Source organism: Chinchilla lanigera, unplaced genomic scaffold, assembly GCF_000276665.1.
Source record: "Chinchilla lanigera isolate Chin_1 unplaced genomic scaffold, ChiLan1.0 scaffold00045, whole genome shotgun sequence".
NCBI lineage: Eukaryota > Metazoa > Chordata > Mammalia > Rodentia > Chinchillidae > Chinchilla > Chinchilla lanigera.
The window spans coordinates 7,047,451-7,067,876 of NW_004955446.1; the positions used below are offsets into that span (position 1 = coordinate 7,047,451).

At 37.2% G+C, this 20,426-nt stretch overlaps 1 protein-coding gene across 1 annotated transcript in view; it reads right to left on the reverse strand.

Annotated features, from left to right (window-relative positions):
- The window catches only part of Zswim6 (zinc finger, SWIM-type containing 6), a 178,759-nt gene that overhangs the window by 37,446 nt on the left and 120,887 nt on the right, over positions 1-20,426 (reverse strand). The window contains exons 3-4 of the mRNA XM_005392647.2: positions 11,026-11,174; positions 7,527-7,677 (exon numbers count right to left, since the gene is read on the reverse strand). Of these exons, the coding sequence (XP_005392704.1) occupies positions 7,527-7,677; positions 11,026-11,174 (300 nt within the window). The remainder of the gene's footprint in view (positions 1-7,526; positions 7,678-11,025; positions 11,175-20,426) is intronic.

Genomic DNA, 20,426 nt, shown 5'->3' on the forward strand with positions numbered 1-20,426 from the left:
GTAGTCATGGGTCAAAATCAGAGAGATCTAGCTTTTTCTCTTGCAAAGGTTATCTTTGCAAGAGAAAGCATGAAATTGGAGTAAGCCGAATTTCAACAACTACTGTCACTACACTTGGTTGTTTTGTCACCAGGTCAAAGTCTGAGAAATAGCCTAAGACCAGTTATTAACTCACTCAAGCAAGTTAATGTCAGGAGGCATCAATATTTTACTACAGAGGGTTCTATTCTAAATTTAGCATTGTACCTTCCCCTTAAAGTATATAAGAGAAAGTTATTTAATCATTCTTTGCCACATCTCTAAGACTGACTATTGAAAAGCCTTTGGAAGACAGTGATTATTAAGTACTACATTTTTAATGTCAGATTCTTTCATCCCAGAAACGTGTTTGCAGAAAGCCAGCACATAACACAGTAAATACCACACCGCTCTGGTTGAGCAGGGTGTGTCCAGTATGCTCCTCCTCCACTTGCTTTCCTACAAGCTCTGCCGGATAGGATCTGAACACCTCGTCTAAGGACAACCACTTCTCCATGCCTTGGGCTTCCTTCCCCGTGAGCCTACCTAAGCTTAAGTTATCGATGGTAACATCTGGGAAGCACTTTGCTTGGAGTCAGCACACACCTAGAGCCACCTACGTGAGCTGCTGCCTTTAGCTTCCCCTTCTTTCACTTCAGCTCCTGGCACCTCAAATGTCCTGCGGAACCTCTGGGAATCCAGATGGTTTAAAATGAGGCTTCTCAGACCTTAAATTTTGTATACTGCCACTGGAGGGTAAGAATGGTGAAAGGACAATTGCCTAGGCCCTTCTTCATCATCTCCACCTAGATCGTACTCTAGAGCAGCAATCTAGCAAGGAGACTTCCCTTGCCAGTTCCCTCCCGTGGCTGTTTCTTGAGAGGAAGTACAGTACTAACTCTTAGGAAGTAAGAAAGGCCAGATAAGAACTTTTCCAGAAATTATCTTGAGGAGAAAATGACACATTATGCCAATCTGAGATTTCCATTAGCCACTAATGTGAGAAGATTATTTACTACAATAGACTCATGTTAGAAGACAGATAACATAGAACAAAGGAACTGAAGCCCATTCTTGGTACACAGACTGGCTCTGGCACACCTCATAAAAAAGGTAACTATGAAGTATACTAAGATGAGCCTTAGGGTATCCCTTAGCCAAGTCTCCATGGTCTATAAATAGAACAAAGTTTTATAAAAACACACAAATTGTCTACATTTGTTACAAATTATCTAATTGTATCCCTAAATAATTTAGACAATGAGTATCACTAAGAATCTCCTATTGGCTAGGAAACAGAATGTAATCTAACTGTAAAGATCTCTGTTAGTCTTAATCTATTTTCTATTACTACATTAAAATTTTTTTCTTTTTATTTCTGCCCTTTCCTGTGCAGGGTACTGACTGGACTATTAAAAACCCTGGAAGATGCAGCTGAGAGAGGAGGATAGGCAATATCACTACACAGGGGTACTTATGACAGGTTTGCTCACAGAGAAATTCACATTCTCTAGTTTGGCTAACTTCTGACTCAAACTAGAAACTGCTCTGCCTACATAAAGCAGCAGAGAATATACTCCTTTCCCATCTCCACAGCAGTGTACAACTGAGGCTTCTGACCCAAGAATCCAGAGTTCTCAGTTTCAAGAGAGAGAAAGCAGGAGGACTACAGAAACAGCAAGAACCGGGCCTTGGTAATGAGGAGTCAGCAGCAGACAGGCAATCTGAGAGCTCTGCTGGAGGGAGGCGAAGACTGTATGGAGATAGAGCTCTCTGAAAAACAGAAACAGAAACTGGGGCAGGACTGCACCCCCATGCTAGAGCAGGACAGCCATGTGCAGGAAGGGGCTGCAAAACCCACAGACCTTGTGAGATCATTAAGTGCTGCCAACTCTATTATCATTAGGGCAGGGTGTGGCCAGGGCAAAGACAGTGAGCTAAAGGTCCTTACTGGCTCGTTTCCAAAGGGCCCTAGAGAACGAGATCAAAACCTTGCTTCATCCCGTCTGTGCCATGCATTATCTGTATTTATGACAAGCTGAAGTTATGATATAATCTCAGCAGCACATATTTGGCTATTTTCCATCACTGTGTTTGTTTTCTCAAAGAACCTGCAGTTGAAAGGCCCTGTATAGAGATGCAGATGGGCGAGTACACTGGACTGGGAAAACTCAGCTACCTACTGCAACCAGGATGGTGGCACCACAAGTAGGTAGACAGACCAGGCAGTTTTTCCACGGCCACCTAGGCAAGTATACTCTGCCTCTGCTGTGCACGGAAAGACCATGTGCGAGAGGCATTTAACAATCATTTAAAATAAACTGATGATACTGTCTAGTTTGGTGGTGAAGTTTCTGAAGTCCTTGACACCTGGGATCAAATTCTTGTTTTGGTACTATGACTTCAGACAAATTCTCTAGACTCCTTCACTTAGTTTTCTTGCCTATAAAATTAGTTTTAGTATTTGTCCCCTGTTCCTACAGCCTAGGATTGCTTTAAGTATTAAATAAATTAAGGCATGTAGCTAGGCGTGGTTGCACATGCCTGCAATCCCAGAATATGGGAGGCTGAGACAACAGGATCGTCACAAGTTCAGGGATAGCCTGGGTTACATAGTGAGTTTGAGGCCAGCCTGAACTACATAGTGAGACCCTGTCTCAAAACAGCAAAACAAAACAAAATAAAAAAGTATGCAACTAGGTGCCTGACAGGATGAGGTTGGCAAGTGTATTATCTTGAGCACTTGGAATAAAATGAGAAATAAACCAAATCAAAAATATATATAGATCCTTTTAATGTCTACCTAGTCTCTCCCCCTCCTCTCCTTTTAAGTAATGGTGAAAATAATGTTAGACTAAAAATTTCCGAGATAGTATTTTTGACAATTAATTTCAAGCCCATGTACCCCCTCTACCAAACTCACCCCTGTTTTGTTCACATTGTCTCTTCTCTCTGGAGTATTAGAACTGGATCTCACCTGCATGCACATCTCATAAAACCGTATTAAGTTTAGTCTGTACATATGTTGGTACTAATTTGCAATGTAATTTATAATGAAATTACTTTATCAAAATTTCAACTCATTATGAGTGTTTTCATGTCACATCTGCTACCATTTTCATCTCTGTACTCCCTCTATATTATCAGTACCACCACCAACACTATAGTCACATATCAAACGTATCTGTTCCTGTGGACACAGCAAGGGATTAATACATACTGATGGAAAGAAAGACCACCGTAAGGCTACTGGAAAGAAAGGTAAGCAGGTGTCAACACTGGCAGATAGTGGTAAAGCTGTATTGTCCTCTTGACCAGAGGAAGACAAACTGGTAGGTGGCAAGCAATCCCTGATACGTGGGACTGCATTCTACACTGACAGCTATCTCAAAGTTCCCGATCCCATATTGACAGCTGGCTGCTGCAAGGGAGTTCTAGGAATTGCCGTTTTCCCTTCTTCACTAGCAAAGAGCTAACTCCTCACAGGGCAAACCACTTTGGAATGCTCTCTAGTTCTCAGAAGCAGTTACTCCTTAGCCATTCATGAACCACCAATAATTTAAAAGGTGGTAAGCTTAAATTGGAATTTACCATGGGAACTAAAGGGCTCAAAACAGTAGGGGGAGTTATCTGAGAAACGTGCAATGGTGTTCCTCAGGGATTTCTTCACAATTATCTCAATAGCAGAACCTTTAGAAATTTATTTCTGGCTATGCACAAAGACTCTCCTAAAGTATCATTCTGAATATGAGTTATGCTATGTTTTCTGCTTTATTCAAAAGTAATGTTTTTCAAATAAAGTAATAATTTTTAAAATTATGCATATTTGTAATACAGAATAGTGAACTAGTGCATGGTACTTGTGTCTGGCATGCTAGACAGGACACGATTCTGGGTTCTTAGAGCAGGTAATTTTTCAGATTTTGAAATAAATGTGGTCCTACTGAATGTTGTTACACATCCTGATTCTGAGTGCCCCAAACCTGTACACCACGCAACCTGGAACCCTAATCTGGGACACGATAGCTGCTGCTTCATTACAAGTGGTCAAACGAACCTTACAATGAAATTCAAACAAGGAAAAACATCCGACTACAGCAATTTTTGCTCACTTCTCAAGTGTGAAGAGTTAAAGAGAACTGCGAGACACCATGTTGTTCTTATGCGCTGAGCATGCACAGCACAGTGCAGCACAGCCTCCGCCGCAGCGGCAGCCCATCCTCTCCCTGGAAACAGGATTTAGCTACAAAGCAAAGCACATAACTCAGCTCAGAGAGAAAGTTAAGTGTTTAAAACTTGAGGAACACCATATAATACTTAAAGTCAAAATTTAAGATTTTTTTCCTGGTGATAAAACTGTAATTAAATCTTATTTAACTGTTTCCTCTAATGACATCCATTTTAATTAGGTTTTAATAGACTGCCAGCCACAACATATAGTTTTATGAAGCAAAGTAAAATTACAGTCTAGGAAGACATTTAAGGAGAGACCCATCAACGCAGATGAGAGGCTAGAATCTATCCCTAAAGACCCCCCACAGTAATTAAGTGTGCTGAACAGACAGCCATTCGGGCTAACAGTAGGTGTGCTCACCACCAATCAGCCCTGGGTTGTTCTTTGAAATCCAAGAGTTATTTCTGGGATCTGCCTTCCAGAAAATACACATGTCACTGAAAGACTGCGACTGTAGGGGTGTCCCTACGGTTTCCACCAAATGCGCAGCCTCTACCCTACTACAACAGGGTTTTCTGTCTTAAGCTTGTAATGTATACTTTTTCTTGTAATGGGTTATGACATAATATTATTCATCTTAAGAACACCATCATATGTTTGGGAAAGTGAGCATCACGTACAGAAAGTAAAATTAATATCTGAAAAAACTGATTCATGTACAAGATAAATGCATCTCCAATTGTAATGCATTAAACAAGATCTTAATAGCATGCATCTGTATCTATTTCATACTCTATTATGAAAACCAGGGACTAAATAAAAATTAGCTCAGACCAAATGAGTATCACAGGCACTTACATTAAAAAAAAAAAAGAAAAGAATAATCAGTCTCTGTATTAGCTGGAGGATGAAGGGAGAGATGGGCCTGTAGTTACGATAAATACATTTGAATATATTTATTTGAAAGGAAAAAAGTTAAAATGAATTTGTTCTTTTTAAAATAAGTTTTGAAATATCAACAACTTAAAATTTTCATAAATCGCATACAGTGAGAATGTTAGAAAGAGATATCTGGCCCTATGAAAAAGATTTTGTCATTTTTGGGCTGACGATCTGATGGCTCTATATCCCTCTGCCAAGAAGCAGAGTTACTTGGCTAAGACACTCTCCCTTATACACTGCCATCAGATGAAGGCTTCCATGCCAGGAATCTTTTTTTTTTCCTAAAGTGTTGGCCACTGCCAGAAATGGACCCATCGAATCTACCGGTGCTAAGGAGTTAAGCATCTGAGATTTAATTTAACAGTTTCAGCTTTATTAAACTGTCACAGAGCAGCCCCACTTTGATAACAGTAGCTGCTCCAATTATGGCTTGGTTTAGGGTTGACAAGTATAATGATTCATTCGTGGCACATGAGAAGCAATAAAAGGTTGTTTTGCATTACAGCTTTAAAAATGTGGGCACTTTTTTCATTTAATTTGTCACTTAGCTTTTGCTAAGAGGACATTTAAATTGCAGTAAAAGGCAAATGGGGCTTTTAGTTTAAATGTAATCCCCATATTTAAATGATCTGTAATGGTGCAGTGTTGGAGTGGGAACACTATTGTCTCACAGTGGGTCCTGATGGTGACATGTGACATTTGTATTCAAGTCCTGTATTTCCATGTGGCTAAAGGGCTTCCAATTTCATTTCACAGCCAGAAGCCTGCAGAAAACACCAATTAACTTGCAGATCCCATTTGCCGACAAAACTCAGCCTCTTCTCAATGTCTGGCATCTGGCAGTGCTCAGCATTTAATTCCAAAGCAGAGCCTTGGAGCAATGTGAGCCCTGTGTAGGGGCACAAAGTCAAATTCCCCCATTTTATTAAGAAGCAAAAGCCTTTCCTTTGTAGTCTAGAAGGAACTTTCAGTTAATTTTTTGGTGAATGAATATTAACATATGATAACGACTGTTACTTCTATGGGGATTCTTCATAGAACTTAGGTCCCATTAAAATGGCAAGTGACCTCTGTTTGCCATTACAGTACACAGGAGAATTTCTAACAGTTTAATAATGATGGGGGAGGTGCAAGACAAGAAATTGTATTCTTCATCCTAGTCTGAAATCAAGAACTTGTATAAAGCCTGGTTCTTAATTAAAAAGTAGTCCTTGGAGGGCATAACTGGAGTCAGCTGGTAAAAACTTCTACCCAATGAGCAGTGACGCTTTGGATTAAGGATTGAGGTACATAATGTTCAAGACCCTCTTGGTAAAAAGAGATATGACAATGGATTAAATGTGAACTCTGAAAATTTTGACTATGTCACTTGTTCTGGTTTTGGTAACCAAAATATTCAAGTAGTATTTTCCAAATCAGTTTTTTATAATTCTATGTTTTCTAAGCACTAAAGCTCTTTTTTTTTTCCTTACATGGTCCCTTTTCATTGTAGTTCTTCATGCTGGTCTTTTCTATCTTTATAAACCAACTAGTCAATTCAACATGTACTACAGAGTTACAAAACTGAAGAGGATTTACTTGAAAAAGTAAATCATTCCATATGCTATGAAAATATTTATTAAAACTATGCAATACTCTCACATTATTTAACAATATACTGTGGCCCCAAACACCATTCCAACCACAGAAATAATAGACTATAGCTATGAATTAATTTAAATTCTGACTGAGAGAACCATTATTTCAGGAGACCTGTATAATTTGTGTTTTACAATACTTTTTCTTAATGCAAGGAAAAAACATTAGCAAATATTTACTCTTTGGCAAATGCAAATCTAAGTCTCCTAACCTCCCTGGACTTCAGTTTCCTCATCCATAAAACAGTTCATCTCAAAAGTCCCAGATTCCAGTTATGATCATACAGTACCTTTACAGACAACAGCTTCTCTTGGTCTAGACCTGGGACCAACAAGCAGTCCGTTCTGAGGACCAACAGTTCACCTAACTCTGTGGCAGCCAAAAATAAAATGAGTATCAAAATACTACAGAGGACTCCAAATTTTAGATGAATTGATTACAATATTAATTTGGAAACAAATGACTAGCACTATAAAATTAAAGTAGGTTAAAATAATACCTTCTTCCCCCATGTATTTAAAGGTAGCTACCCACACTTACTTTCCTCAAGTAACTCCCCCCAAATCTTGCCCACAGTTTTCTGCAGATGCTAGCTCAAGTGCGCATTCTTCCTGTTCTTCTAACCAGTGAATACTGGCAACAAGTTCATGGAGAGCAGCAGTGCTCAGCAACGCTGCAACCATACTCTTAAAACATTCAACTTTGGCCTTTTTCCATGTACAACTCAATGGTAATTTTTAGGAAACATATTTACCCAGCTCATCCCAGAGCTGTCTGTATTTGTCAGTCATCGCAGTGCCTTGTTGCCTCCAAAGTGACAGGCGAGGGTCAGCCATGAATTGCTCTGTTATCAAGGTCAACATACGGGCTCCATTGGAATCCCTCATCTTCAACATCTCCCGCACCTCAGGGGAAAGCAGACCTTTAGAAGATGTTCAAAAAAACAAAAACAAACCAACCCCCCCATCAAAATAGCAATGCAAGAGACAAACCATTTTTACCTTTTCTTGTGTGTGTGTGAGAGAGAGAGACAGAGAGACAGAGAGAGAGAATGGTTCACATCAACTCCTTTAAGCAAACGGAAGTAGTTAAAATGTGATCTCTATCCTAAATTGCAATTTAATCAGAGAAATGACCACTGATTCTGTTTAAAAACTGTATGAGGAAAGTTTCTCTTACTTTCCTATTCCAAAAATTTTTTGGTTGTTTTACATATATGATTAAGGTAAATGATTAAACTGTGTTTCATCTGTCTGGTGTAAACAAATTTTTTGAGGCCTCCATCAAAGTACTACTCTTATCTAAACTAAGTACATTTTGTGGTCAAGTTTATATTGCAACAACACAGATGATGAGGTCCTCTTTTAAAGTAACATGATAATGTTATGGCTTTTTTGAGTCATAATTTCATATACCATATAATTCATCAACTTAAACTACACAGTTAATGATTTTTACTATATTCACAGAGTTGTACAAAAAGCCATTTATTTTTTAGATAGATTAGTAATTTTAAAGCCTCTTGCCATAGTTTTTAAATATAAAGACCAGTATACAGTTGTCCCTCAATCATGGGGAATGAGTCTTAGAACCTCCTGGAAATACCAAAACCTGCCCAGATCCAAGTTTCTTCCATAAAATGGCACAGTATTGCACATAACCTCTGCACATCTTCCCATCTTTTAATCTCCACATTACAGCACTTATAATACCTTCCACTATTGGTTACACTGTATGGTCTGGGGGATAATGTCAAGAAAAAAAAGTCTGCATATATTCAGTACAGATACAACTATAACTGTAGGCCTAGCTATATTTTCTTTTTTTTGTTGTTTTTTTTTCGGTACTGGGAATCTGACTCACGACCTCACGCTTGCCAAGCAGACACTGTGCCACTGAGCTAAATCCCCAGCCCCACCTAGCTATATTTTCAATCTGCTAATGCAGACCCTGTGGATCCAAAGGGCCACATACATTCACTCAGATAGTAATGTTCTGAAACGGTAAAAGGAAACTGTCCAGAGTGTAGGTTCAAGAACTCTCTTGCTCTGTATGAATGATCCACAAAACAGGACAAGCACTGACTTAATAAATTAACTTGGCCTTTTAAACTAGAACTTCAAGTTCTACCCTTTTCTCCTGTGCTTCACAATCCAGATGAAAGAAGAGATAAAGAAAGGTAAGTCTGTAGGAAACACTAAATGAATCCATCCATTCCCAAAGCATGTATATATTGTGTATTCGACAAATAAGAATCTTAACTGAACACCAGTTGTCACTTTAAGAAATCACTGGAGCAAGGTCCTAAACTGGACATAGAGGAGGAAGGGATTCCACTTTTCAGGTTCCTCCCTATGTGAAAGGTAAGTAAAGGTGGAAATGGCAGATCAGCAAAAAAGCTGCCTAAATGTGAGAGATCAAAGATCCTGCCTCAGACCTTGACCCTAACAAACACTAGGAACTCCCTCACTTGCTTTAGGAAAAGCCCTTCAAAGAATTCAAAAGCATTTCTACCATGAATCACAGAGGTTGTATTCTCAAAGGGTTATTTCTGTAATGGTAAAAAATTTATTCCCAATGTGGAAGCTCTAAAAAATCATGAACAGGTAAAACCTGGGAGGAGCCCAGGAAGTTGGCATTTACTGCCTATCATACTAAAGAGTTATATTTACACTTATGGCTATTATTCAATCTTCAAACAACTATGTAAAGGAGGTCAGATTATAATCCCTATTTACAAATTATAAAGCCAAGGTTCAGAGAAGTAACTAGCCTAAAGAGTAAGGGTAATAGCTAGAATCAGAGTTCAAACCCAGATCTGTTTTAACTCCAGAAGTTATGCCATTTCCAAAATTAGATGTCACTTCTACTTCACATGGCATACACCATGTATACATAATACATAGGGGAAAAATAAATACAGATCAGTATAATACACTTTTTACATTTTTCCACTTGGCCAGTATTGACATTAGAACATATAAATATGTATTTTAATACTTCCTGCATGTCTAAATATATATTACATTTTACATTATAAGTTTATGAATGGGTTTGAATTGATACTTATTTTTCTGATAAATTTCTAACCTACTGCTCAGCAATAGTAATAAAATAAATGGTTTACTGTAATGTATATAAACTAGAACTCTACTAAACTCAAGTACATCTATAACCTACATGTAATAAACTTTCAGACTGTTGACTCTGATGAATTACATGAATTTGAAGTGTCTGTGGATTATTAAAGAAATGATCAAATCATGTATGAAGTAGTTTTAGAGTTAAATGTTATTCATTTCTTGGAAAATTGGAAATCTACATATGGCCTACGGGATAAATATTTATTAAAAACACACTATTTTCTGGCTATACTAAATAATAGAAGTCATCCTAATTCTACAACTTTTAATCACTATAAATGTTAGTTAATATTTAATGGAAGTATCAGTGAACACAGTTATCTATTCTCCTACCTATTTTAATATATTATCCTTAATGATGGCAGTACCTCCAGTGAAAATATATTGTTTTAGTATTACTTAAAAGGCATTTTACCCTGTATTTAGAAATGTCTACAGTACTAGAAATTCTGCATAAAGCAAGATACAGCTTCTACTTGCAAGCATGTGTGACCACCTGATTCTTAGCCATGAGTTTTGAGTAGTCAAACTGAATGCTACACGTCATCATTTAACATCACTATCAAAACAACTTTAGGAGGTATATACCATTAGTTAATTTTATAAATGAGGAACTTGACTTAAATTTGCTAAAGTTCATACACTCAGTAAGATTAGAAACTTGATGTCTGTATGACTCTAAAATCCATGCTTTTGAAATTAACTTAAAGATGCTAACATTATTAAACTAAATATTTAATGCATATTTTAAGGACTGTATTTTAAGTTATACTCCACCTGGGAAAACTAACTAGTAAAAGAAAAATCTGAAAAGATGCTATGTTAAATAACATCAAGTCATTTATTTTGTTTTTACTACTCAAAGTAGTTTTTCTAAATTGTATAAATTATCATCACTTTACTAATAGGAAGTAAGAGAAAGAAAAATGTCCCATATATTTGTGTAGGGTCACTCAAGTAAACTAAAGCTTGTATTATAATACAAAAGTTTCTAGCTATTTGATTAATTGAAACTTTTTCTTTAATAAAACAGGCTTTATCATTTATAAAAATGATCTTTAGCAGTTTCTTTGTATATATAAATAATTCTTTAAAAATAAATAATCATACCTTTGCAAAGAGCAAATTAAGCTGCTTCCCTGATCCGTGGTACCCGCCTTGGGAAAGGAACAGTTTAACCTGTTCTTGAACCTGCTCTTCATCTAAGTGCCAGCAATTTTCATCGTCTATACTAGCACCTGCTGTTGGATCAGGAGCACCTAAAAATAGAAAGAAAAAAGTAACACATGTGCTAGATAAAAACACTGTGTCCAATGGATTCTGACACAAACTTGAAAATAATTACAGTTCTCTATTTTTACCTAAACATTTAAAAATACAATCTCAATTTTAATTATACACATAAATTTATGGTTGAAAATAAATAGTAAAATCACTCTTACTTCCAAGACTTACAGATTTTTTGCTACGCTAAATGCAGATTACTCTAGAACTAAAATACTTCCATTTTTAAAGATTAGATTTATCTTTAGAGATGAATTTATATGCTTTTTAAAAAGAATTCAAGGGCCAGAGATATAGCTCAGCGGCATAAGTGCTTGCCAGGCAAGCCTAAGGTCATGAGTTTGATTCCCAGGACCAAAAAAAAAAAAAAAGAATTCAAATGTCACAAAAAGTCTTATTATAAATATAGGATGTTTATAAAGTTCCACTGTGTAGGACACACTAGAAAACTTTTTTAGAGACATTAGAAAAATACAGAAAAGTAAACTCAGCAAAGTAGTTCACTCTTTACTGTGTTGATTCACGAAGGCTTCATTGTTATCTACTGCTGGAGAGACTACATGCTGACATAAGTCTTTAGTTGCAGAAAACTAAAGATTAAAAAGGGAAATCAAGCCACATGGGAACAGGCAGTGCAGCTGTTGTACTAAACCAGGTTGTAGTATCACCTTGCCAAACTGCATAAATATTTTATTGCTGAAGTACACACAAAAGGTAACAGCTATGTAATAACCCATATGTGTGTGCAAACTACCTTAGAAATACAAAAAAATTACCCAGATATTTAGGTAAAAATTAAATTTCATTAGTTGTTAAGAAAATAAAACACTATTTTAATGTCCAAGATTGGTAAAAAATAGAAACAAATTAAACCTAAAAACCCTTCACTCCTCCCGGTTTCATCTCCTTGTCAATCCTAAAAAAGTACATTTGTAGGGGTAGTTTTATATTAAATTTTCTTGTCTTTTAATGGTCTAGTACAAACTCAACTGGCCAAGAAAATAATCACTAACATCTGCTTAGTACCAGGATCCACTAGACCTTAGTAAAGGAAGGCTGCTAAGTTCCTTTCCTAAAAAAGCATTACATTCATTCATTCACTCAGCAGTTAGCACATTTACTGAGTGCCTGACTCACCAGCTTGCTTCTCTGCTAGACTTGGGGATGGCATGGTACACGAAAACTAGACATAATTCCTCCTCTTACCAATTTAATTTAGTTTAATTCACAGGCTTTCAAACTTTTTTTTACTGAGAACCACAACAAAAAAACATTTTACCATCATGCCTACTACACTTATAGGTCTGTGTACTTATGTGGTTGGTTATTAATCTAAAGGAAGTTTGGTGGAAAAAAATAGAAATACCCCTACTACAAAAGAAGAGGTCTGTTAATCTGTATTCTGCCTCATGTTTAGAATGAGAGAAAAAACTTGTCACAGTCTTTTAAACTGATTCCATAACCTATGAAGGGTTGCAACCCACTATGTGAAAGACATTGCTCTAAGCTAGATATTGATCTAATAATCATAGCTAGATATTGATCTAAGCTAGATATTGATCTAATAATCATATATAAATATATAATAATAAGTGAAAGTTACTCTAAGGAATAGGTCAGAGATCTGGGAAGCTACAGGAAAGAGCTGAGTTGGCTTGGGAATGCTGGAATAAAAGCATGTTTAGAAAAAAGGGCCCTGAGCTGAGGTCTGCCATATGCAGATTAGAAACTAATTGGGAGTTAACTAAACTCAGGAAAGAGAAGAGATAGATCTGCATATGAGGAGGAAAAAAACTATGGTATGTAGAGAAAATAAAAGTTCATATAACTCGTAAGTAGAGGATGAGAGCAGGAGCGCTGCAAGCTAATCCTGTAGCAACAAAGCAGGCGAGATTCAGAGGGCTTTCACTGGTAGAGAACTTAAGTTTCTTTCACCCTGAGAGTAATGAGTGGGAATTCATGACAAGGATATCTGAAATAAAAGAATGGAGTATTCTGGAACAGACAGTAAAAGATGTTTGCCCTAATATGCAGCATTTCAACACTCCTACCATGAAATATTAATTGTGTAGCCATAAAAATGGGGAGATTTCCCCATGTACTACAGTGGAAAATGACCAAGATACACTGCTGAGTGAAAAATATCTAGGGGAAGAAAAAAATAGACACAAAATATACCACCTTTCGTAGTAATAATGAGGCTTCTGTGGGTGTTTTTTGTTGAGCTGCTGGTCTGGGGACGCTAGGCAAGTGCTCTAACACTAACAGTTTCAGCCCAATAATGTTAAAAGAACTTATGAACAGTATTTGTATGTCTTTATATACACAGAACACCTCTGGGAAGGTAAAATGGTAAAATGAGTATCCGAGGTACATGGGGGAAAGATTCTTCATTGAATTTTTTCATATTTTAAAATGTTTAGAACCATGTGAAATATATTTATGTTTCTAAAAATGTAGCCTTCATTTGAAATGTGGAGGATAGATTGGGGAGTAAAATATATAAGAACAGTGAGATGCTATTGTGATATACACAGGATGAAGATAGTAACTCGAAAACTACAGCAAGAACAGAACAGGATAATCTGACAGGAATTTAGGACATAAATAAAAAGACTTGGCAGGGAAGTGGCGATGTGATGTAGGAGCTATCAAAGGGTTTAGAGACAGGTTTCTGGATTAAACAACTAGACGGAACAATAGACAACTCCCTGGGTCAGAGACCACTAGAGAGGACTAGGTTTGTGGGAGCGGGGAGGAGGCATTTAGGTCCTTAAATTAAGTTTCAGATGTGGTGAATCTGAAATGCCTCTCGGACAGTGAAGAAGAAAGAAGGGACAGGATTTTAAGCAGAGAGCTGGCTAAAATTTAAAGCCTGGGAAAAAAGATGAGCGAGGAGGGCAAGAGGTACAAGTGTCCTCTTTGGGAAAAGCTGGAGAGCAGCTCTTCCTGAAGTCAGGAGGAAAAAGTTATTCCAAGTAGGGCTGGGCAACTAGGCAGATGTTTAAGCTCCTTAACAGCAAGGATTTTATCTGTCCTATTCATCACTGCCGCTACCACCTAGCCACTACTGGGCCGTGAAATTCTTAAGAGGAAAAGAGAGAAAGGCATGTAAGTATTTTTTTCCTCTAGGAAAAGGAGTCTGGACTCTTATTTGAAAGATAAAGAACCACTGTAAAGCATCCTTACATAGATTATCTCATTTTCTCTTCAGAATGTCCCTGGAGGTGACTACAGATCATAATTCCCATCCTACAGAAAGTGAAACAGGTTCCAGTGGTGATGACTTGTCCACAGCCACACTGGTAACTCCAGTCTTCTGGTTCTCCCTGCCAAACAACACATCCCAGAACCCTGGAGTTAAAGCTGAGCCCTGACGTCAAGGCAAGGGCTGTCAACCTTAAATTAAAGATAAATTTAAGGAAGAGTATGCTCGTTAGTATGACTCCTTCTTACACACAGCTTTACAGAGGCACATGCTTAGAAGAGTTATTAGGTCTACAAACATATTCCACAGGGATTCACGGGTCCTATGTCACATACCCCCAATTCTAGGGACATCTGCACACATACCCTCTGCACACAAAATGCTATGTACTTTTTACATAAATGTACTAGAAGAGACTCTACAAACAAATGAACTGCAGGGTCAAAACTTTTAAGTTTTTCCCAGTGTCTTGTTAAAACTGTGCTTGGAAGCGACACATGCCTCTTATTTTCTTTAAACAAAATTCCAACTATCTAGGGACCAGCCACTTCCACTCTTCCTTCTGATGAACTGAGTTACATACATCTTCCTTCTACCCTCATAATGGTTATTTTCCTCAGCTTCTCTGACTTTCTTAGTTATTTGTTGGGACTCCCATCTCAGTGGAGGTCTGGGAGTCCCGTCTTCACCTTCCTTGGTTCGGGCTGACATGCAGTGGAGCTGAAGGCGCTCAGCAGCTCGAGGCAGAGCTGAGGCAGAGACATGGAGCTCCAGTTTACCACAACTGTAGCCAAGTATTTAAAGTGGATCTGAATTTAAATTGGAAGAAATCTGAACTGGCAAAGCGATCTACATTCGGATACACTCCAAAAACTTCAGGATACACTCAATTCTTAATTTTTTCAAGCTAAGAGCAAGAAGTGATAAGAAGGATCCAGGAATAACTCTTCACTTAAATTACATAGCACATTTTCCTTGAAATCAAATAGGTTTTAACATATTATATTTTAAAGAGAAATGTTAGATTTTGAAGTTGCTTCGATGGACCACTTAATTTAAATACACAGATTCTGTTTCTTGCCCAAATAGAGACATATCTAATAGTAAATGAATAAATGCATAAATTAAGTTTTCTCAAGTTTTTAAGACACTTGCTTCTGATTTTAGTTTTTATTTTTGGTAAGCTGGTGTCAGAATTAACTTCTTGAAAGTACTGGAGGGAGAGGAAAGACACCAGAAAATGGCCCGTGAATAAAATTTCACTACAAATAAATAGTCTATAAAAGTTTACACACAAGTTGAAAGGATGTTGAGGGTCCTTAGATCTGCACTACAACTCAGAGACTTTAAGTACTGAGCACAATTTAGAAAAAACGGTATCCTCTGGCAAATTACGTAAGTTCCTCAGGCCTCCATTCTTCAACTTTAAAGTTCTATAAATACAGGAATAAAAAAATTAACCAGGAAGTGAGAATCAGAAGTTTGCCCATGCAATGTAGAATACTTCCTAAATTATAAGAATGCAAGCAAAGGTAACTGGTGAATAAATAAAACTTACGTTTATATGTTAACATTCTTATACAAAGTACATATTCACGTATTAAGCTTTAATGCTGAGGTCTAATTAATGAAATCCTAATATGTCTTGATTATATGCATTTGAGTGTTGTGTAAGTCTTATATAAAATGTAAGATTTGCAAAATGTATTTCTACCTATTGATGACTATCCTCAAAGACAAACTTCTCAGCATTTGAGAAGCAAACAAATGAAAAGAGAAACATAATTATTTATACATTTGTTATTAGATATCCATCCCTCAGCTAAGCAGGAACCCGAATTTCTATGTATATAAATTAAATGGCCCATTAAAATGTTTTTAAACTTACCATGTTTTACCCTTATTTATATTTATAACTATAAATGCTTTAATATTTACAACTGCATAATTAATCTTTGTGGGTATTTTATTAATGAAGCTTAGTTCTTCAGTTTCAAGCCTTCAGGGAAAGTGAAATTATCTGGTGAAGGGGAAGTGAAACAGTTTAACTGCCACTCACTTCCAGACAGGGATAGTTTCACTTACATCCTCCTACCTTGGTAATATGATACCACAGGAGAAGAGCAAAGGAGAATACACACACACACATAAAGAACCACTAAGTCTCAGGCTTCCCGTGTCTCCATGTGACTTGGTTCTTAGTTTCTTGGTTCTTTAGTTTATACCAACACCATAACTCCCTTATCCCTATAATTCCCAAACTTAAAAGCATACCAAAATTCCTGAGGCACTGCTACAGACCTACGGAATCAGGATCTCTACTGGGAATAAAAGTAGGAGAGAGGGAGAGAAGGTTCTATATTTGGACAGAATGTTAAGTGCAGTGTCACATTCTGAATCTTATTGAAAAGTATGCAGAGTCCTGAGGGATCACACAAATGCCTCTCCAGTATATGGAATGAGACACATTTAAGATGTGCTTAATGAAAGAACTATCTCATGCCATGGATATAGTCACAGACAAGACAAATTATTTTGCACATTTTGAGCTATGAAGGCATGTTCACAATGGGCCTATGCTATATTTGGTACACTGAGTTACCAATAGCTTTTGAGGTCTAATGTGGGGGGTGGTGATATTTCCTTTCCTCTCAGTCACCTGGAGAACAAATTCAAGACGTGGAAAAAGTGAAATGCTGTGCCTTACATACTTAATATTTTTATTCTGTGATTGAACTGCTTTTAGTAACACTATAGTCCAAACAAGGTTTTTAACTACTTATACTTTTAATAGTGTTCCTTTTGTTGAAATTGTCAAATGTCTGTTTAGGAAGATGCAGTCAGCAGATGTCTACAGTGAAGAGGTAATTAATTTAGTCTCTTCTGCAAGGCCAATAATAGAATGCCATCTCCCACAGTTTTAGTGCCTGCTCTTCACACTAGAAAACATTATGTCTGTGGAGTACAAAGACACTGGTACACCTGTCTTACAAGCTGAAGGCAAAATCCTGACATCGACCACTAGCCCTGAGAGAAAAAAGGGCAAGACAGCAAACTTCAGTGATTCAGACTCAAACAAAAGTCTTTCCTTAGAGCTGAGAGGGAAAAAAACTAGGACTGCTAAAAAATAATGTACATTGAATAGACACACTCTAGACAAGATTTCAATTTTATCCTGAATTAAATTCTTATTTCAAGGTGGTGACTAAGAAATGGCTCCATTTCAATTTACAATTGTGTTATAGTTGGGAGAGCCATAACTTCACCTATCATCCACCGTCAGCCCATGCGACACTACTGCATGACAGAATGCAGTGTTCTCTCCAGGAGTGGTTAAAGGACAAGATGGCTTCTAAGCTGTAGGGCTGATGCCAGAGTAAGGCCTGGCATACACCAGGCTCTGCTCTCCCAACCATTTTCCTTTCAGGTGAATGCCAAGGAAGGGAACAAGTAGCACTGCTATCAGCACATATCTCAGGGCCCTCAAATTGACCTATCAGGGTTTAAGGCCCCTCGGCTATTACTTCCTCTCTTCTGCCTTTATTATTCATATCTTGTTACCATTTAATTTACTTCAAGAGTTCAATAGTATACTTATTCATGTACAGAAATAACCATGTACTTTATAAGGATAAAAAAGCAATAAAATGTTTGTACATTCTCCAAAACTCATTAAAAACTGCGGAGTATAATTATACTCAATAAAAATCAATATAATCCAATAAACAAGGAGAATAAAAATGTTCACTTCAATAGATGCAAACAAATAAAGAAAAACCCCACAGAGTGAGCACATATCAAGTTAGTCACTTTCCAATACTCCTTTAATAAACGTGTCAGCAATTACTTGGCATACAAATATGAACACTTGCCATACGTGGTGGTGCATGCCTGTAATCCCAGCACTTGGGAGGGTGACACAGGAGGGTCAACTGTGAGTTTAAAGCCAGCCTGAGTTACACAGTAAACTCAAGGCCAGCCTGTACTACACAGCAAGACTCTGTCTCAAAAAAACAACAACAACAACAAAAAAAAAACCACCACCAAATATGAAGGCTTAAATGAGAAGTTCTCAGGTAGCCTTATTTTTACAAACCTGACTTCAAGTTCATTAAATGAGATCTACTATGTTTGCAAGCTTTAAGAATAGTATGCTCAGATTGCCTTAAAAACAAAACAAAACAAAACAATAGTTCAGAATTATTTTCCTCAACTGCTGTATTTACTACCACCCTTGAAGACTCATGTCAACTGTCACATGGAGGTGATGCGGACAACAGCCACAAACTAGCCTTTGGCCCTCCTGATTGTACGAAGTAGGCACTCTTTATTGTCCACATTTTACAAACAGGAAAACTGAAGGCTCAAAAGACCAAGTTATTTGCCCCAGTAACAAAGCCTGAAAGCAAAGGGACCAGTACTCTAAGCCAAGTTAACTTGAGGAGACAGAAATCAAAAGCTCATCAGGACAACACGCAGAGACTGAGAGTGCATTAAAGCAGAGAAGTGGGGTGTGGAAACAGATTACAGCTGGTAGCGAGCCTTTGCAAACTGTGAGGGCTGAGGTGGTGTCAGAGATGACTGCAGGGTGTGAAGCAAGATTTGGAGATGAAAGGAGAGCGGATGAAGAATACTGGACTAGAAGTACACTTAGCTGTCTCTGCATCACCCTAGCAAATTCCTCATGGGCTAGAGATTTGTGATTTCTCCATATTAAGAGCCTAAATTTTAAGACTACTTCCTTTGCTATAGAAAAATGTAAAAACTTCACATGAAGGGAAAAATATACTATCTGTAGACGATGTTCTTACTAAGTGTATTTAAATCATATTATAAAAACTTCAAGTTTTTAATTATAACTTCAGGGAAAAATGGATCATTTCTCAAGAGAAATTTTGGCAATAACTACAAAATCAAAAATGCATATACTATTTGTTCTAACATTCTTACTACTAAGCTTATTCAAAAAATTTGCACAAATTCACACATACAACAGTAGAAAAACAGTCACAACAGCACTATATGCAATAGGAAAAAAAATGAAAATAACTTCCTCAAGGTTATTCAGTAGCTTAATGGTTAAAAAGGTCCATGCTATGGAATACTACACAACATTCAAAATGGTAGTAGATCTATTTGTACTAAAACAATAAGGTAGGCATGATACATTTACAGAGAAAAGCAAACTGCAACTGTGAACTGCTTTTTGAATTGTACTCATCTAAAAATTACACATGTGTACACAGGTCTGAGTATTTGTATACATGAAGAAAAAAGTCTCAAATCAAATCAGGGTACTGTGGAAACGAAGGAGCTGTTGGGTGTGGACAGCCAATGAGGACTTACTTGGGTTTTTATTTTTTATACCTCTATCCTATTATAAATTTTTCCAATAAAAAATTCTTATTCCTTCTATTTTCTTTTACATTTCATACTACTGCACTTTCAGATAATATAGTTAGAACAACATTAATTCTCACCTACAAAATATATTTGCTAATTATGTTGACCACTGGTAGATCACACCTTTGTTTTACCAACTGTCACATCAGAATGCCTTACAATAAAAAGGATACGCTCGTAATAATCAAATTATCTCCCTAGGATAGTTGGAAAACTGGTTGCTAATGCAAGCTCAATTACAGCGAACATGACTATTCACGGGGAACTAAAAAGGAGAGGTGTGACATAGGCTTGCATCACACAACGCCAACTGTCACTCACTGGTAGATCAGGCGCATGTATGAGGGGATGTCCTTAAAGAATAGGTCTCCAAGTTCCTACTAAGAATAAGAAAGAGTAAAAGAAAATAATATTGCTTTGTGTTTAACAAATACAAGTGCTTATTACATCTTAAGTATTGGGCATAGGAAGGTTACCATGATAACAGGTTGCAGTATCTTCCCCAAAGGAACCCACAGAAATGAAGAGCTACACTGTGAAGAAGGGACCATTGAATAGGTTTTCTTGTTTGTTTGCTGGTATCTGGGAGAGCCTGAACAAAAAGATATATAAGATG